At 43.5% G+C, this 19,395-nt stretch overlaps 1 long non-coding RNA gene and 1 gene segment (V, D, J or C); both read right to left on the bottom strand.

Annotated features, from left to right (window-relative positions):
- Window positions 1-36: 36 nt before the first annotated feature.
- On the bottom strand, window positions 37-3,885 carry LOC124086128 (T cell receptor beta variable 10-3-like). The segment is given in 3 exon segments: window positions 37-1,087; window positions 1,184-1,267; window positions 3,578-3,885. Coding segments are annotated over 3 exon segments (579 nt in total).
- A 6,188-nt stretch (window positions 3,886-10,073) lies between these two features.
- LOC124086137 (uncharacterized) lies at window positions 10,074-14,309 on the bottom strand. Its single transcript, XR_006849714.2, has 3 exons — window positions 14,199-14,309; window positions 11,712-14,054; window positions 10,074-11,585 (listed from the first exon to the last, which is right to left on the bottom strand). It is a non-coding gene; the product is annotated as an uncharacterized LOC124086137 (long non-coding RNA).
- Window positions 14,310-19,395: the final 5,086 nt, after the last annotated feature.

Genomic DNA, 19,395 nt, shown 5'->3' with positions numbered 1-19,395 from the left:
TTTAAATTAATAATGCTTTAATACAACTGCCATGATAAAAAATCATTCTTTATGGCTTGTCTTCTTTTGTGTCTTGAATAAAGTCAAATCCTCCTTCAAGGAAATGATAAAACTATTTCCTTTATCTTTTCTAATAAATTTAAAGTTTTGCATGTCACAATTAAGGATTAGTGTACCTGAAATACACTTTCATGATGGAATGAAGTAGACCCAGGAATGAGAGGAGGGACATATGTTTAGTGTCAAAGGAACACCCTGTGAGGACAAGTCCTCATGGGGGAAATAACTCACAGAGGAGAGTGTGACAGGAGCTGACAGCCAGGGGACAGGTGCATGGAGGATGGAGAGACAGGAAGGCACATGACACAGACCCCTAGGGCTTCCCCCCAGGATGGAGGCAGCCAGGAGCAGAGGTCATGGGGGAGAGACTCAGGGCTGAAGTAGAAGAGCCTATAGGAGGATGAGGAAGACACTGAAGCCCTGGGGTGAGAAGGTGGTGGCCTTGAGACTGGCAAGGCCTTCAACAGGAACCTCCACTAAGATGCATTTTCCTTTTGCAGGTAGAAAGAGAGGGCTGCTGAAGAGAGCAGCAGCAAGCTAAGGGGGCTGGGAGGTCTGAGGTCAGGCTGAGACTGGCAGGGGAGGACCTCAGCACTGAGGGCCTGTTGCCCAGGCTGTGAGGTCCCCAGGCTGGCAAGGGCTCTGCTTCCTGGGGTGGCCAGGGCTCCTGAGCACAGGCAGCCACAGTCTTCCTATTTATGTGCAGCCAGGAGGTGGCCCTGGAGCACTGTGTAGTCACTGGTGGCACAGAAGTACACAGATGTCTGGGAGCGGGTGGTGGACTCCAGAGTGAGGGGGAAGTCCTCTGTGTTTGATCTGGAGACACTGTACCCGTCAGACACGTCTCCTTTGGCAGTGTTGCCAACAGCATATGAGTGATGGATCAGCTGCAGCCCTTGCCCTGGGTCTTGGCGATACCAGTACATATAGTCATAGTTGTAGGTCTGGTGGCATCTCAAAGTCACCTTTTCTCCTGTCTCTGTGATGACATGTCTTGGCCTCTGGGTGATTCCAGCCTCCATGTGTCCTGTGGTAGAAAAAGTGAAGTTTATGTCACCTCAAGAGATACTTGGATTGAAGTCTTGGAATTTCAGAGTAGGAAGCCCCCATGGCCAGCACTCACCTGCCCACAGGAGACAGCAGGCCACACAGAGGAAGAGCTTGATTCTCATTGTAGGAATGAGGGAGAGTCCCATGTCTTCTGAGTCTGTTTTGGGGAAATAGAACTTTTGCCATTAGCAGCCGAGTGATGACTTGTCCCCTACAAATACGTGAGCTGTGCAAATAACTTACCACAACCCTTCCCTAGGGAAAAGTCAACTTTCAATTACATATATATGTATATATAATATTGTGAAATATGGCAATATTTTATGCTGCATATGCACAATTCATCATCTCTGAATGGAAAGAATTTGTAGTTTGCTTTAAACTATAAGTGTGAATCATCCTTCCTAAATTTTAGGAAGAATATTTGGTCCTCCATGCAGCTTTTATTCCTATAAGTATATAGTTTCTTATTTGTGTGTAACTAACTTTTCCCAATATTTCTTCAATATAAGGAACATCTGCATGGCAGTCGTGGTGCCTTCTGGAACTTCTCTGCTCAAACATCATCTCCAAGTTCCTTACACTAGTTCTTCCATTTGCCTAAACTCTGGGAATTAGATGTCAGTATGCCATGCTATTCTTGACTACAAGAATCATTGACCACCAGAAAGTTTTAAGAGCATCAAGATCAAGGTCACTTCTACTTGAAAAACTTTTTTAACTAGTCTCACAAAAGGTCAGGAACAGGAGTCCTTCCATATACTCTGAAGCCTTAGTGCATCACTATGGATATGAATTCTTTGTTTTAGGTGAGTCCTTGGAATCCTGGCCACTTAGGTCCCCATGACAATATTTCTATTCAAGACAAGATATGGATCATTAGTGATGTGGATGAGATATCTGCTTGTGACCTGTGCCTCCACTGTCAGAGGGAAATGTTCTGTCCTCGTTCATATGATCTCATATCCACCAAATACTAAAAGATTCATTCAGTCGTGAATCTTCTATCATGCAATAGCAGTGAATGCTGTTCTTTCCCACAGAGGCCATATCTCACTGTGAGGCCTTTTTCCGTGTCTCCACACATTGATGGACTCTTAATGGATACTCCCTACAATCAGGCCTAGTGAACAGGGTGCAGAAACACAGAGACACCAGGAGGAAATCAGTGTAGCACTCATAGGGTTGGCTATGGCAGGGGCGTGGGCACCCAGGACGGGCTCTCCTATCTGCGGCCACAGATTGGCTAGTCCCAATATTCACCAACAGAGGACACTTTGAATTAACTACCTCTAAGGATCATCTCGAAAGTAAAGTCTGAATTACCAACAATACTCAAACTTCCTTGGGGAGATGAGCATCCCCTGGGAATATCTCCTTTTACTTGACTTAGTAATTAATGATAGGGTCACAAGTTTTCTGTTGTTGGAAATGTACACTTGAGCTTGAAGCTATGACAGGACAGACAACAACCCCTCCATTAGTTTCAAGTGTCCTCAGTATTGAAAGGCAATAAGCTACGCAACTCTATCCCATAATGTGCCTTCCCCCTGCTGCCCAGATGGTCTTGAATGCAAGAGGCTCTGCTCTGATACACATTCTTGTCCAATATCAGGCAGCAATAATGGATTTCAGCAGAACTTTTGATTTAGGAGATGTAGGTTTCCATTCTCTCTTTGATACTAGTAAATATGAAATATAGGGAGAGTCCATGAGCTACATGCAACTTCCTCTTGATAAAGTGATATACTGTAATCATCTATAAAGCGAATACGAGTGTTATCATAAATACCCACACTCTAGCACTGAGTACGGGTTCCTGCCACTTGCTGGGAATTGAAAAGTGTCGGCTTAGATAAAAGAACACCCAGAAGGGCTGGGGTCTGAATGACAAGGAGCACTCTGGCTGAGCCTAGCAGGGCAGACTGAGGGTTAACAAAGAGCTAGATGCATCCAGGGGCCTTGACTGAGTCTATGTGGTAACCTCCACCTCCTCTGCCTAGAACACCCTCAGCTGGGACAGGAAGGTTAAGGTACAGAAAGCCAGTGGCTCTTCAGGGCTGTGCAAGCTGCTGGCACACAGATACATGGCTGAGTCCCCCAGCTCCAAGGAGCTCATGTTCAGCTCAGAGTGATAGTCATCAAACTGCTGAGCTGAGAATCGATCAGGGAGGTTTCCTTTGTTCCTCTGCAGTTTATCAAAATATTCAACAAAGAACTGAGGCCCCTGACCAGGAGCCTGCTGGTACCAGGACACACTTCTGTGTCCAGACATGGGATAGCACTTCAGAGTGCCCTTTCCTCCCTTTGCTCTGATTAGGTGTCTCGGGGATAGGATGACTTCAGCATCCACTGAACCTGGGGAGGAAGGAGACAGGAGTGAACACCTAACCCAAGGAGGAGTTTGATCTAAAGCAACAAGAAAGGACTGTGGCTCCAGGGGCTGTCCCCTGTGCTCAGGACTCACCTGCTCCCAGGAGACAAAGGGTGATGCAGCAGAGGAGCCTGGGTCCCCAGGCAGGGTCAGGAAGGACAGGTCTAAGCATCTTTGCACTCAGGGTGCTGGTCTCCTGGGCTGAGAGCAGGCTCTTGGCTCCTCCCTTTTCTCTGTTTGGAGCATCTGCCATGACATCAGAGATGTCACTCTTCTGATGCCAGTGTGCCTGTGGGTTCAGCAGGTCTCCTGTAGCCCCTGGACATGCTCAGTTGATGTAGTCCTTTCTCCATTCTGTGGAGCTTCTGTGGGACAGGGGCAGCTGACTGTGCTGAGCAAGGCAGGGTGGGGTGTGCGGTGAAGTCTTTGCTCACAGTTTTCTAACTTTCCTGTGATTCAGGAGCTTCTCTCTCTCCACCTGGATGGTGGTGTGAGCTGCCCCCTGGAGTCCCATCACTCCCCTTGTCAAATGCAGGCTCCCAGAGAGGCCTTGATTCACCAAGGTGCAGTTCATGGCTCCCTGCCCTGAGTCATTCACATGCACATCATGGGATGTGCAGAGACTATGATTCTTCTGTCCTGTGCAGCACTGCCTGGCTCCTCAGGTGTTATTCCTAATGCAGGCCCCCAGCCAAGACCCCTGAGCCATTGTCTTCCAGAAGCACTGGCTGCAGCTCACTCAGTGGACCCACAGTGCCCTCTCGTGGCCACTGTGCAGTTTCTAGGATGAACAGTAGGGAGGCTGTCTAGGGAGATTATGACTTTCTAAATGAGGCCTCAGGAACTGCAGGGCACAGCAGAACACCCACAGGTTTGAGGTTTACCTGTTGCAGTCTCAGCTGTCATGGTGATTGAGGGAGGCATGAAACAAACTCCTTAATTCTTCTGAGAAAGGGAATAAAAATTCTAAATCTTACCAATGAATGTAGTAGGATGGAAGATGCCCACCAGATAGATATTAGACGCCAGCTGCCCTGGAAATGGGGTGGGAGTGGGCAAACCACTTTCTGTACCTAAAGTCAGTCCTTACAGGGGGGATAGTGGACTTCTATCTCCAATGACCCTCTAAGCAGCTGGGACTAAAACCCATCCTCTGCAGGAACAGGAACTCAGTATCTTCTGACTACTCCTTTCAACACTTTGACTCCTTTCCTTGTTTGAACTGTTTGTCCTCTTTCTGATTGGTTCATAGGAATTCTCGGTATTATGAATACCATAAGGGCCTTTCATTCATATTTATATAACATTATATTTTATTTAGAAAGAGAACAATATACTCTTTTAGGAATATCACATTTTTTGCCTCTATTAGGAACCTTGGCCTACCCCAAGATCTTGAGGGTGGTTAGCTAAACTTTCTTCCAGAAGCTTTAGGACTGAGTTTTTAGATCACTGAGGACTTCAAATCACCTGAAATTAACTTTTGTTTGTGGCAAGTGTCAGCAAACTTCTTCTGTGAAGGCTCCTATTTTATGCGTTATGTGCCTACCATGCAGTGTCTGTCTACTGACTACTCCCTTTCCATCATGGTACAAAAGCAAACACACACAATATAATGAAATGAATGTGGCTGTGTTCTGTTAAAAGTCTATCATTACTGAAATTGGAGTTTTGTGTAATTTTCACATACTCTGACATTAAAAATATTTTCAATAATTCACAAGTGAAAAAAGTCACTGTTTGCCTGGGCCCTATGAAAGGAAGCACAGATCACACTTTACCCTGGGTGATAGTTTGCCTGTGTCTGTCTTCTTGAATGAGATAAGAGCTGAGATTCATTATACCTTCATGTCAAGATGCAGTTTTTCCAGTACTGTTTGTTGACATGATTTTTCCCTTCTTTTTTTGCTACTTTTAGCGATTATCTAGGGACTTCAAAATGTATCTGTGAGTAACTACAGTCTACCTAAAAAAAATTGTATTTAACCCTACATTTTACATTAGAGCCTTTTATTAGGTAAAGAAAATATATTACTGACAGGTTGTTAACAGTTTTGTCAGGATTGGATATGGAATTTAAATAAATTTGTGTTGAGCATCAATAGATGTGATCATATATTTTTTTCATTCTGATGTTCTAGGTGAATGTTAAAGCAGCCCATTACTGAAGTAAGTTTCACTTGATCATGAAATGTTATTCTTTTTAAGTATTGTTGGACTCAATATGCCACTTTAAAAGAATCATTGGCTCTGTGTTCATGAGGCATATTTGGTTCTCTGTTGTTATTGTTGCAATATCTCTGATTCTGGTGTCCAAGCGGTGCTGTCTCCAAGGAATAGGGAATATTCCCTGTTAATCAGTTTTCCCTAAGTTCTGCTTTAGTGACATCCTACCAAATTTTGCCTGTTATATTTTTGGTTTTATTCAGTTTAACACATTTTTAACTTTTTGTCTTGATTTATTCTTTGCTTTAGGAGTAATTTAGAAAATTGTCATTTAATTTTGAAATAGTGAAGATTTTTCCAGACTATTTATTTGTGTAATTGTTTCTTAATTCAGTTCTACAGATGTCAGAGACTACATTTATGGTAGAAGACATATAGGTTTTTTCCCCCTGTTTTGTTCAAAATTATACTATATGCTTTTTAATGTGGACATTACGACCACTTAGATTTGATGGGATTGCTAATTCGGTTAAGGTCTCCTCTGCCAACTTGTATTTGTTTCCTATCTCTCCTTTGTTCCATTTATTTTATTCTAGCTTGTAGAATAATTGAGCACTTTTATAACTTGATTCTTGCTTGCCAGCTGATTAGCTTTAACTCTGGGCTTGTTATTTTAGTGGCTGCTCCAAAGTTTGCAGTAAACATCTCTGCTCAACACAGTCACCCTCAAGTGGCTTCATGTACATTATGCAAAACTTTCAGTGGGTTGGCATTTCATCATTTGTGCTCTTCCTGTTTTCTTATTACTGTTGACTTGATTTATATTTCAGATAGTATAAACCTTTGCTGTGTCAGAATTATTTTAGTAGAGAGCAAATGATCCTTTTAAGAAATTTAAATTTTGACATGTACATTTTGGATCTCTTATTGCATATTAAGTCTCTTCAACCCTTTTCCAGCTCATTTATGGCCTTATGCTCCTCTGTTTCATTATGAATTGCATACTGTTGTATGTTTTCTTAGTCTAATCTCTTTTTCTCTATGATGTCTAATCTGCTGCTCCTTATGTCCAAGGTATTTTTTTTTTTCATCACACACACTGTTTGATGTGTGATTTGGAAGTTTGATTTGGGTCTTCTTCTATCTCCCCATCTCTGGGAAATCTTGCACCTATTAGCTACAGACACGATTAATTTTATATTTTATTCTGCAGATCGTCACTGCTGGGTTGTTTTGCATTGATTGATTTTTCTCCCCACTAGGGTTTATATTTTCCTCCTGTGTACGGTTGGAATCTTTGATGAGATGTCAAATGGTGCATATTTTATACTCTTTGGAGATAGATATATTAATATGGTTAATGGTCTTGTTAATATTCTTAGAGTTATTCTATGATGCACTTTAGGCACTTAGGAAAACAAAGAAAATTGTCAGCAGGCATATTGTTCTTGAAGACTTTGGTGAGACATTATAAAATATGTATGAAAAATAAAAAGAATCAATAGTCATCACGAGTCCTTAGCAAAAAGGAACAAAACATCAGGAAATGAGACAGTGTGTCATTAGTGCAAGAACTCATGAAGCAGATGAATTAAACAGAGAACCAGAAAAGAGACCAGTGCTTTTCCAGGGCGGTGAGGAAAGATAAGACCAGTGGACTCTAGCGTTCTAGACTTGAGGTGAAGTCAGACAAAAGGACTGAAATATAAGAAAACATAATCATTTGGAAGTAGACAGCAATTTTCTAATCTGAATATCAAAACACAAAGTGATAACTACACAGAGTCCTGAAGTGTGTTGGATAGAAGGTGTCTATCATAGAGTCCATGTGGGCAATGTAGGAATGTTCAGAAGTGAAATGGTTAGAGTATGAGAGCTATAACCTGATTGGTATTAACCCAGTAGACAAACTGGTGATTTGAATGGATTATTGGGTGGTAACTGTAGGCAGGCAGGGCCTGGTGGATAAAGTAGGTCACTGGGAGGGTGCTCTTGGGGACTACATTTTCCTTTCTCAGGAAGTGTGCCCAGCTCCTCACCTGAGTTGTCAGTGATGCAGAATAACCAAGATTTATTCCATCTGAGCAGGTAAAAAGGGAGTCTGGATTGTCTGTAAATTGTTACTAGCAACATTTCCCCAAAACATTCTGCAACTGTTTCTGCTAACAATACAAGATTAGCAAATTTGCAATTACCACCCCCAACACCATCCACTGAGTAATACTATGCAAAACTGACCTTTTCCCTCCAGATCCATCCTGCTTTCCAGAGGCTGACCACAATTTATTATATTAATGGCCTTCATTCATCTCTCGCTCCCTAGTGAATGTGGCTCATGGGAGACAATGTGAGGAGATGGAGTGACGGAGGGCAACAACTGTCATGGTATGCAAGATCTATTCCCAGGGCTCCCTTCTTGCTAGAATGCAGCTCTTAGTGGCTATTTTTCTCTACTAAATGGCACAGGACCTTGTAGGAAGGATAAAAGAATAAAACAGACATTATTACCTTACATTATTACCTTACCTACCTACGATGTGATTCTACAACATGTACAATCAGAAAAATAAAGTTATATCCTATTTATGTATGATATATCAAAGTATATAAATATTTTTGATTGTCATGTATAACTAATTAGAACAAATAGAAGAAATTTAAAAATCTTGCTATAGAAGCCACTTCTCATGCCCAGAGCCTCAAAGCCTCTGATCTAGATTTGAAGCCAATGTGAATAAGAACCACCCACTAATTGTAGCCCCAGATGCTTCTCCTAACCTTGATAGTTTCCTGTGAACCCGTAAGACTTTGTAAATAATCATTCATTCTCCCTTCTCAGTCTTCCCAGGACTCTGACTAAAAGACCTAGCAAGGGGAAAAATGAGCTTTGGAGTGTATATTTTGCTTTAAAAAAATCCACAAGAGATCTAACATTCAGCAGTTAGAGGTATCAAAGTTTCTAACATTCTGCAATTAGATGCCAAAACTTCTAACATTGTGCAATTAACATTGCAAACAGAGCCAGGAGAAACACTGAGAAATATTAATTGTGAAAATAAACAGTGATTTGAGGTCATAGAGGCCAAAGAAAAGAAAAAATCCAGAAAACATTTGCCACACATCTTCATGTGCTCCTCCGGAGGAAAGACTACTGCATTCATCTCCTGTGCAGGTGGACGTGGTGGGGCTGCACCTGGATGCCCTCCTCAACAACACCTACCCATCTCCACTTCACTGGGCTCTAAGGAATCCAAGGAAGAGTTGACAAGGGAAAGGTGAAGCCAGTAATGTCAAGAGTCAGGTGTGGCAGGATAGACAGATGTTCACCTCCTGATTTGGGAGGCAGAGCCTTGTTCACTTATGACAAAGAACAGGAAAAGAGGCTGCTACAGTGGAACATAGAGTAAGAACCAGAAAAGAGCAACTCATGACATTGGGGAGGGAAAAAATGCCTTAGGATGCGAATGACTAGGCATAAAAGAACAAGATGTGAAGCAGTCTTCATTCAAATGTAAAACTTCAGTTCATCAAAACATACTGTTAAGAAAAGAAAATGGTAAGCCACTCTGTGAGAAGACAGACTCAGTAGTTCAATCACCAAACGGCTCCTATCTAGAATATACAAAGATATTCCCTACAAATCAAAAATAAAATCAAATAATTCAATTTTTAATGGTCAAATTTAAAAGCAGACATTTTACAAAGGGAGGAAACATAGTAAGAAGTTAGGAAGAACCAATAAGTACACGACAACAGTAAGTAGTATTGCTCATGAGGGATGTGGGAAGGAGACACCACTACAGACCCAATAGGATGACTGATGATGAAGACTGAGAAGACCAAATATTTCTGAGAATGTGGACCTGGGTAGATCCCATTCCTTTGTATATAGTACATCTGAAATAAGTAGAGAAATTATTTTGCCCTTACATAACACAACTTTGCAATCAAAATGAATAATCTACTGATATACCAAACAACATAGATACATTTCAAAAAATGTAATCTTTTGTGTGTGGAATAGATCTCAATAAAAAGGAGTGGTATATAACTCCATTTCTATGAAGTTCAAGAACACACAAAACTTGTCAATGAGGATAGGAATAAGAAATGTGGTTACCTCTTCAACAGAAATAGGTGGGGAGAGGCATAGGAAGCTTTCTTGGGTGATGGACATATTCTTAATCATGATTTTGGTTATGATTGCAATGGGGTATGCTGTTATCAATATTTGGCAAAAGTCTACTGATTAGCTTGAGTATGTTACTCCTTATTTTACCTTAGTAAATAATTAATATGACCTAAATAAATGAATCATGTGATACATGCAAGTTATGTATGAAACTTTGCTTGTATTCTGTTTTTTAATTTAAAAATTTTCCAAAAATATAAACAAACATGTGCATACATATATTACACAAAATACTTAGACTATAAAAGTGTTCAGGAATGAAATATACAACATAAAAATTTAGCATCAAAATAAGCCACATTAACAAGTTGGAGAAAAAAAACATCTGAGCATTGATTGCTGAATTAAAGTTGTAGACTAACAGAAACTTAGGAAAAAATCCACAAGGCTGCTGGACTCATTCATAAATTGCTCGAAGTGTCAAAACTTGGGGAACCAGTCTCCATCAGTCTCACCAATCAATCATTCATCTGAGCTTTCATCCATTCATCATCTGTAAACTGACATTTTACCAACAAGCTGCCTGCTCCCCTCTTCACACACAGGGCCCTGGGTGAGCAGGTGCACGCCTCTGGCAGCCTCATAGAGGTGCACAGTGTGCACCATAGACACTTGGGTTTTCTGTGTTCTTAGAATCCCAGCTGTAAGCCTCATGGTCATGCAGAAAATGGGTCCCAGTTTAGAAATCATGCTTATGTGTGTGGACCTGTTCTGCAGGTCCCAAGGAGGAAGATGGGCTGGAGGAAGATAAAATGGTTGTCCAATATTATGCTGTAATACTTTGTAAGAAGAACATTAAGGTGATCATGGATTTTAATCCCAGCCAACACAATGAAGAACCAAGGTCCTATTTCAAACTACCATAAGATTCAACACAGTTCTGTGAAGACTTCGTTTATTGTCTCTCTTTTTTTTTTTATAATTCTCCTAATGTATTTTCTTCAGATCTAATGGTATTTTGGTGCCTCTAACATCATTTCCCCTCTCTGGATAGTTTATGGGTGTGTTTTAAAACTTGTTAATGAGATTTATTTAACAGGGTATGTTTGCTTGGGATCTAATGGAATTAAAAGTGACTTTCTGCAATGGAAGTAAACTAAGAAAATCCTAGATTATCTGCATTGTTCTTCTCCCTGGAAAAGAAAATATAATCCAAATTTCATGTTGAAGTGATTTTCTCTCCTTGAATCAATTACTAGAATCCTCAGTTGAGAAAAGTGACATTGAATGTTATTTGTATGTCAGGACAACACACACACACACACACACACACGTGAACCTAGCTCTCATATCCATGCTGTACAAGGCCCAGGGGCTGAGGCTGGCAGTCTTGGAGGGGTTCAGAACAATGTTCTCTGCTGGCTGAGGCAGGGGCTCTGGAAGGAGAGTCCACCTGAACCCTGTGGCTGCGCTTCTTGTGCAGAGAGCAGCTGGCTGTGCCCTGCTGTGGCTTCGCTGCTGGCACAGAGGTACAGGGAGGACTGGCTGGTGCTGGGGGACTCCAGGGTCAGGGGGAAATGCTCCTTCTGATCCCTGGAGGCACTGGACCCTTGGGAGGCTTCTCCTTCAGCTGTGCTGCCAACACTGCCTGAGTAGTGCAGCAGCCTCAGCCCCTGTCCTGGGTCTTGTCGGTACCAGAACATTGCATAATGGTTCAGGTTCTGAGAACACTCCAGGATTGTCTTTTTTCCCATGTGTAGATAAGGTGTCGGGGCCTCTGGGTGATCACAGCGTCCATGAGGCCTGTGGAAAGGGAGCCATAGGTAAAGTCAAGACTGAAAACCTGTCTGTATCTGCAGAGGAAAGGGAAGTTGGGAGCCTGGACTTGGCAAAGCCATGACAGGGTTTTCCAGCAGCTGCAGAACTCACCGGTTCCCAGGAGACAAAGCGTCACACAGAAGAGTCTGGGGTTCATGCAGGTCCCCATGGAAAGGAGCTCTCCCAGCTAATGCTGTGACCACAGGATGACAGCTGGGGCTCTGAGGCTCCTCTCCAGGCACCTGAGAGGTGGGGCCCTCATGCCACTCCTCCACACCCTGTGGGTTCTCCCTGGCCCAGGGGCCTCCCCACTGGCTCAGGCAAATCAAACACTCCACTCATGGATGCTGCTGCTTAGCAAGAACTGGGGGACGGTGGGTGTGGCAGCAGTGCACTGAGTTGGGGCACCCCCACTTGTGGTTTCCCTCCTCCCTCTGGGGCAGTTTGTGCTCCATCTGTAGCTGCCTGGACACCTGCAGCTGTCCTGCCCACATTCTTCAACTGTGCATCTCAGCTTAGAGGGACCTCCTACCCCTCCCAGCGATGTAGGTAGCTGAATAATAACTGAAAACTTCTCAACACCAACCTGATGTGGGACCCAAGTCCAGGATGTTCTTAACCCTTCTCTTCCTAGGCTGCTCTCTCAGACTCTTCCTGAGATCACTGGAGCCCAATGGCCTCACAGTGCCATCTTGTGGCCAGGCAGTGATAAAGCGTCCACTCCAAAATTAGGATAGAATTCCACAAGTAGTAATGGAAGTTTTAGGATCAACTTCCTTAAACCCTAATCCCAACGCTGATACTAATTCTGACTATTTCTTTCAGTTGCCACGCTTCATAAAACACCATCAGTCTTCACTCACAGACATGGCAGTTTTGATCTGAGATCTTCACCCTTCAAATTGTCTTCTAAATGCAGAGAAATAAAATGAGAGGAATGACAGGAAATAATATATAGTGTAAAACTATTAGTAAGAAAACACAGGAATTGAAGTGTAAGTTTCTTTACTCTATTACTCAAGATAAATAAAAAATGTCAAGAAATCCAAACCACCACAACCAATGCCTGTCACTGTTAATTCAAAAGTATATATGAGCAAAGACCTGGGCATGTAATGAGGTCAACTTCAAGACAAAGTTAAATGGGTGAATGAAAAGTAGAATTAGAATGTAAGAAAATGTGGGCTAACCTTAAGGCTACAATCATGTACGGAACAGTATCTCATGGGGAAGGCAGTGGTGGGCAGAGGGAAGGGGGACCAAGGGCATCCTACACCAAGAAGGACTTGGACAATGCACACCTGCTGATGGGAGCATCTGTGAGGGAGAGATGGTTCTGGAAATAAAAGAGGAGTGGAGGGAGCTAAAGGCATGTTGGTGCAATGCCAGGAGACTCTGTGCTGGATAATAGAGCTCATTCCAGGTCTGCTATGTCACCCAAAGAACTGTCTCCAGTTCCAAGCATCTGCGCCTGAGTCCCTGGCTCCACGCTGAGTTAGAATTGCTCCAAGTCCTTGATTGTCCTAGGGTTTCCCTGACACAACTCCCTATTCCATTCATGTTGAGAACCATCTTGATGAGAATGATTTTCCCCATCTTTGAAATCAGCTCATAATGACAGAGACCTCTCATATGGGCAGATCACATGACCTTTGTTCATGTAGCTTTTAAACTGGACTAAAAGAGTTAGGTGTGGACAACTGCCCTTCGATGACCCCTCATTCTAGGATGCCTAACGTGATGCTCTGAAAGCTGCACAAGCTCTGCTGTGTGTCTCACTGTCCTGGCTGCCTATGGGGGGGGGGGAGAGCTGAGCTATTGAAATGACTGACTTCTGGATCCAAGGGAACCACAGAAACCTCCCCAAGAGCCATAAGCAAATCCAGAGGCATTGCCCTCCAGATGGATGAGAACGCAGGATGAAACAGAAGGCAAAGCAAATGCTACAAAATGAAAGGAATCTCAGAAACCCAATCCTGCCCATCCTTGGAAGTCCTTCTGTGACCTCTTTCTACTCAAAGGCCAGCTGACATCCTAGTCCACCACCTTCCCTTGAAGGTTGAAGAGCAAAGAAAGAACACTAGGTGTCTCAGAGCTGCAAAGAGAGAGAAGGATGAGTTTTGTGATCAGGAAGGAGGAGCTTGTGCTACACTGTGGCTGAGCTGCTGGCACAGAGGTACACAGCCGAGTCCCCAGGCTCTGTGAGCTTGGTTTCCAGTGTGGAGAAGGATCCCTGTGGCCTCTCAGCAGAGAACCGCTCACTGCGCATCCCTGACTCATCTGCTGCACATTCATACTGGAAAGACATCAGGAACTCCAGGTCTTGCCCCGTAGTCTGTTGGTACCACTGAAGGCCACTGTGTCCAGAAATTGGATCACACCTGAGAACTACATTCTTTCCTCTCTTTGTGACCCTGTGCCTGGGGGACTGGGAGACTCCAGGATGGGCGTGGTCTGTGGAGAAAGAAGATGGGCAGAGGATGAGGCATGCATCATAGTCAACACACCCACACCCACACATGCACATACACCCACGTGAAGGCACATATGTGCACCCACACGCATACAATCAAACTGCTTGGTGTCCTAAGGACTCACCTGCTCCCAGGAGACAGAAGCCCACATAGAAAAGGAGCCTGGTGCCCATGGGAGTTCAGGATGGATGGAGACTCACCAAAGCAGGTCATTATAAGCAGCTGCAGAGGAGGAGGGCTGTCCCTTGTTATCACAGTGACATCATTTCCTCTATCTATCACCACAACCTGAAAACACGTGATGCACATTAGAGCATACTTGCATGACATGTTTAAATATTGATATACTTCTAGTTAACAAAAACCAAAGCATGGGTCAGCACTTTCTGCCTCAGTGCTATAGTATACTGAGATCTCATATTGTGTGTCCTCTCCGAAAGTCCAGAACAAGGGCTTTCTATTCATTTGTCTTTCAGTATGTCTTTCAATTTGTCTTTCATATTTTAATATGAAACTTAAATATGAAAATTTCTATATCTGTAGATATTCACAGTGACAGAACTATATATGTAGACTGCACACTCATTACAGATAAAGATAATCTATATTTTAGAATGGAAACTCCTGTGCCAACGAACAAATGATCTGCACAAATAAAAGTTAGGCTTTTGCTTGTTCAACAAGTTGCACTATTCCTAAACCCAGAGCAGACCACTTCACACACCCAGACTCACTCACTCTCACGCATTCTGAGCCCTGGGAACTGAAAGGTGAAAAACACTAGGACCCCAAGTCTTAATATCAAGGATTTGTTCTACCATTTGGGCAACTGAAGACAATTAAGCAGCCAAAGTACTCATTTTACTACTTAGTTCCAACTAATTCAGAGACATCGCAGTTGAGTCCACGATCCACGTGAAGCAGGTATATTCAGAAGAGGAGGAGCTTGGACACCACAGCAGGAGTGAGATGGGTGTGCCACCAGAGAAGCTTTCCTCATCTGGAAACATCTTTCCAGAATGGTCTGGGTGACAGCTGGTCAAGAGGCGTTTATGTAGAATTAGCAGACAGAAACAAAACAGCCACCACCACAGGTGGAAGGTCCTTGTGGTTAGACAGGGAGACAAGGTGATAGTTACAAAAGTGTGCACAGACCACAAGGTCCTCTGACTTCTGTACTCTGTGTCTAGCTTTCCTCCCAATGTCCACACAGGCAGGCTATGGAGCCCCACACAGAGGCAGCTGCTTCCCCAGAAGAGGGTTTCCATGCACTTTGGCTCCTGTGCGAGTACCACCAGGCGGCTGGGTGTGCTCTGAACCCTCTTCCCTGCAACCCCAGGCCCAGATCCTGTACCAGAATTCCAAGAGCACTGACTGCTGGCCATCACTTGACCTTTGACTTCTCCCTTCCAGACCTGCTCTGCCTCAGCTCTGCCCACATTTGTGTTAGGCCTAATTTCTCTGATAAACCTCTTCCCACAGTGCTTCTAGCAAGTCTGTTGCACTGATGGAAACTTGTTGGTACCAGAAATGGTTCCAAGGAAAGAAGACTTTAAGGACAGAATTCTGAAAGTGTCTTTCAGATCTGATTAAATTGTTTGTAGACAAAGAGGTTGAAGAAGAGAACATGCATCTGGAGGAATCTGTCACTGAAGCCACAGAAGGAAACCTTGAGCCAGGAGGGATGTCTAGGGGCAGAGACTGCTCATCAACTGCATGCCCACTGTGACCCAGCATCAAAGGGTGTGACTTCTCTCAGTTAACGCTGGACCTCTGCCAGGGTAGAGTGTGACCTAGGGTGCCTCTGTTATTGGTTCATCCATCCATTCAGTGGATCATTCACTCATCCCTTCTCAAGGAAATGGGAGTTCACTGTGGACAGGGCACCTCGGGGATAAATGGAGCAGCCTCTAACCCTGTCCTCGTGGAGGTTAAAAATGGAATTGTGGAATGAAGTAATTAATCAGGGATCTAGAAAATTCCAATTGTACTATTTCTACTGATTGGCACATTATTTCTTGAAAATTTTTACACAAGGGGAATTGTGCTAAAGAGGGTGATGAGGACGTCTTGCCCTCAGGAAGGTGGTGGTGATATCTTAAGCCCAGGTAGGGCTACTCCTCTGCCCAAGGCTGAGGAGCCCCCCTTGGATATGTCTTCAGTGGGAAGAACCAGGCCTGGATGAGGACTGGCAGCATGGTTGGAGCAAAGAACAGGGAGGTGGGAACACCAAGACCTGAGGGCACAGAGGAGATTAACAGTCCATATGGGAAAGATGGGCTGGCACAGAGGGCACAGGAGGGATGGGATTGTGGGAGAGCCCTAGAGAGAGAGGCAGTGGGTGCCAGGCAACCCGGGAGTCTAGGTGGATCTAAATTACAAACCACACTCCATCCTGCAAGGCTCACACTCAAGCCTGAGAGTAAAATGTCCCTGTGATGCAGACAGCAGCACAGGAACCTCCAGGGTGTCACTCTGAGTCCTCACTCTCCCTGCCTGGGCCCAGAGCCTTCCTGTCACGAGGGGCCATACGCCTTCCCCAGAAGGTCAGATCCAAAAGGAGTGGCCAAGTGAGTGGCTTAGAATGGAACCCATTTTTCTGAATTGCCACATTCTCTTGACCAGTTTGTGAAACAGTCTGTAACCCCGTGGATATTATGCTCCAGTGACGCTGTCACTCTTTCTTACTACTTTGGTGCAGTCATCTAACATTTCTGGAGCCCAGAATCTTTGGGTAAGTCCTTATGGCTGCTTGGTGACTTTTGATCTGTGTGTCCCAAATTCTCCTTCAATTATGATTTTCAAATTGCCTCAACTGATCACTGTGCTGCTCAAGCCCTCAGCCTGCAATGAATGACACTCTTGGGTATCCAGATTCAAATCCCAGGAGGGGCTTATGAGCATCTGAAGAAGGATTTGGTCTGTTTTTTGTAGATTCCTTGGCAGGTGGGACATCTGCCAAAGGTACCTAGGGCACCTTCTCATCCACTCAGAGCATTTTGTTCCTGCGCCCAGGTGAGGCCTCAATGCAGAGGTGATTCCCCTCCCCTTGTGGAGAATGGGGACCACTCAGCCCTGTAGGGGGCCTGTTGGCACAGAGAGGAAGTATGTGGGGGACTCGGGGAAAGGTGGTCCCAAAGGTGAGAGAAAAAGCTCTTCTTCATTGGGATGTTATATTTCATAGGGAACAGCCCCTTGTTTATGTGCCTATTATTATTAAGTGCTAAAAATAGGGGAGCTAAGAAACTGTATCCAGTTACACAGAGCTCCTAAGGTAGAAGGACCTCATCCTTGGTTTAATAATCTGCTGTTATGATCTAGACAATTCTCAACAATATTTGACCAAAGATCCAGCAACAAGTTATGAAGCTGGTTTATAGTACATGATTTTGTGTTTCAGATTCTTCCTACTCTCCCTGGTGATTATTTTTCTTTTTGGCACAAGCTCATTTCTGAGGCAAGGTCACTCAGAATCTGTGGGGCTCAGGAAAGAAGGACACAGAAATCAAATGCAGAGACACCGCCAGGAGAGTTAAGTTAGACATTCATCTAGATCTCTCTTTGATGTTAGTTTGGATGAGATTCATATTTAAGTTAGGAAAGTTTCACATGCGAGTGAATTGACATTTTCATCAGGAGAGGAAATTACGGGGAGACTGGTGCCGTGCCCCTAACTGAGACTGTAGAGGTGGCAAGCCCACCAGAAGGCTCTGTGTCTGTGCCCAGGAGTTCTCTGGTGAGGAGACAGAGGGACACACTGCATAGCAGCCTGGTCTCTAGGTCACGGCCAGAAGTAGCTCAATGTTCGTGTTCAATTGGTGAAATACTCAAGGTCAACACAAAGAGAGCTCTCTCCTGGTGTGGTATCATCCCTCAGTGAAGTCATTAATGCCTGGTGTGCTCAGCTCCAGAACATTCAGGAATTTATAAAGGGAGTCCAGGTACAAGCTCTCTGATGAAATCTCAAATAACATCCTGGGAAATGATTCATTTTGTCAAAGTATGAATATAAAAGAATTTGAGTGAGTGAAGAGATGAGAAATGAATATAAGTGAGTAGAATCTGCCTGCACCAGCTGGGAAGATCGTCTGAAAATCATTTACCATGTCCTCTATCTGAAGATGGGCTTGTCCCAATTGTGGGTCAGGTATTCACTTGGTTTCAAACGTACTGAAGCCATAAGACTTTCCAGGAGCACCTTCATCTCTTGTCTGTTTAATGAGATATTGAAGAGGAAGTATTTTATTCAATAGAGATTTTAAATTTCTGTTAAAAAGATGCGTGAGGAAAGACTATTCTATGATGATAGAAATCACATTATGGATTAAAAAAGATGAAGAGATGCATTGGAAAGGGGCATGAGGGAATTTACCTGGTGTGGAAATATCCTATGCCTTTATATGGGAGGTTTCATGGCTGCATATATATTGCTCAAAAATCATGGACTAATTTATTTAAAATGTGTCATGTTTATTACCTGTGGCTTATATATCAATAAGGTTGATTTCCAACGTTTGACTTGGAATGTATGTTTATTAATTTCATGTAGTAAACAGGCATATATATTTCCATTTCTGTGGTTTTTGAGTTTTTCAACTCTAAGACAACTAGGCAAAATGTGTGGTTATTTGCATTTTCACAGAAGGAGTGATGGACGAGGCTCTAATATAAGCCAAGGGAATCAAGAGATCTGCATTCAACTATGTGCAGTGGACTTTATATTTATTACCTTTGCATACATCCCTGAGGATGGCGAGTTGTCCACTTCACTGGGCCACTGCCAGGATAGTTAAGTTAGACATTAATCTAGATCTCTCTTTGATGATAGTTTGGATGAGATTAATATTTATGTCGGGAGAGTTTCACATGCGAGTGAATTAACATTTTCATCAGGAGAGGAAATTACATGGTCCTCCATAATGTGAGGGGGCTTCATTGAATCAGTTGAAGATGCGACTAGAATGAATAGACAGTCCATTCCCCAGATCAGAGAATGGTCCACTGACTGCCTTTGAACTGCAGCTTCTGCTCTCCCTGAATCTCCAGCCCACTGTGCAGATTTCAGATTTAATTGCATTAGCCAATAACCTATAATGAACATAGATATATGATAGATAGATCAATCGATCTTAGTAGTCTGTTTCTCTGGAGAACTCTGACCCCTATAGATAGAGATTCTTAGAGGAATACACTCAGCCAAACAGGTCAAGAGACTGGCCCAGTCACGAGAGTGTCAGGCACTCAGATGAGAAGCACCTGAGCACAGTCTGGTTTTCAACCAGTCCCCTGTGATTGCAGAGGACATGAGCCCAGGGGCTTGT

This window comes from Marmota monax, unplaced genomic scaffold (assembly GCF_021218885.2).
Source record: "Marmota monax isolate L192 unplaced genomic scaffold, Marmota_monax_Labrador192_F-V1.1 WCK01_AAM20220418_F8-fsc00122, whole genome shotgun sequence".
In the NCBI taxonomy this organism is placed as follows: Eukaryota; Metazoa; Chordata; class Mammalia; order Rodentia; family Sciuridae; genus Marmota; species Marmota monax.
This window is presented reverse-complemented; position numbering and strand designations above follow the sequence as displayed.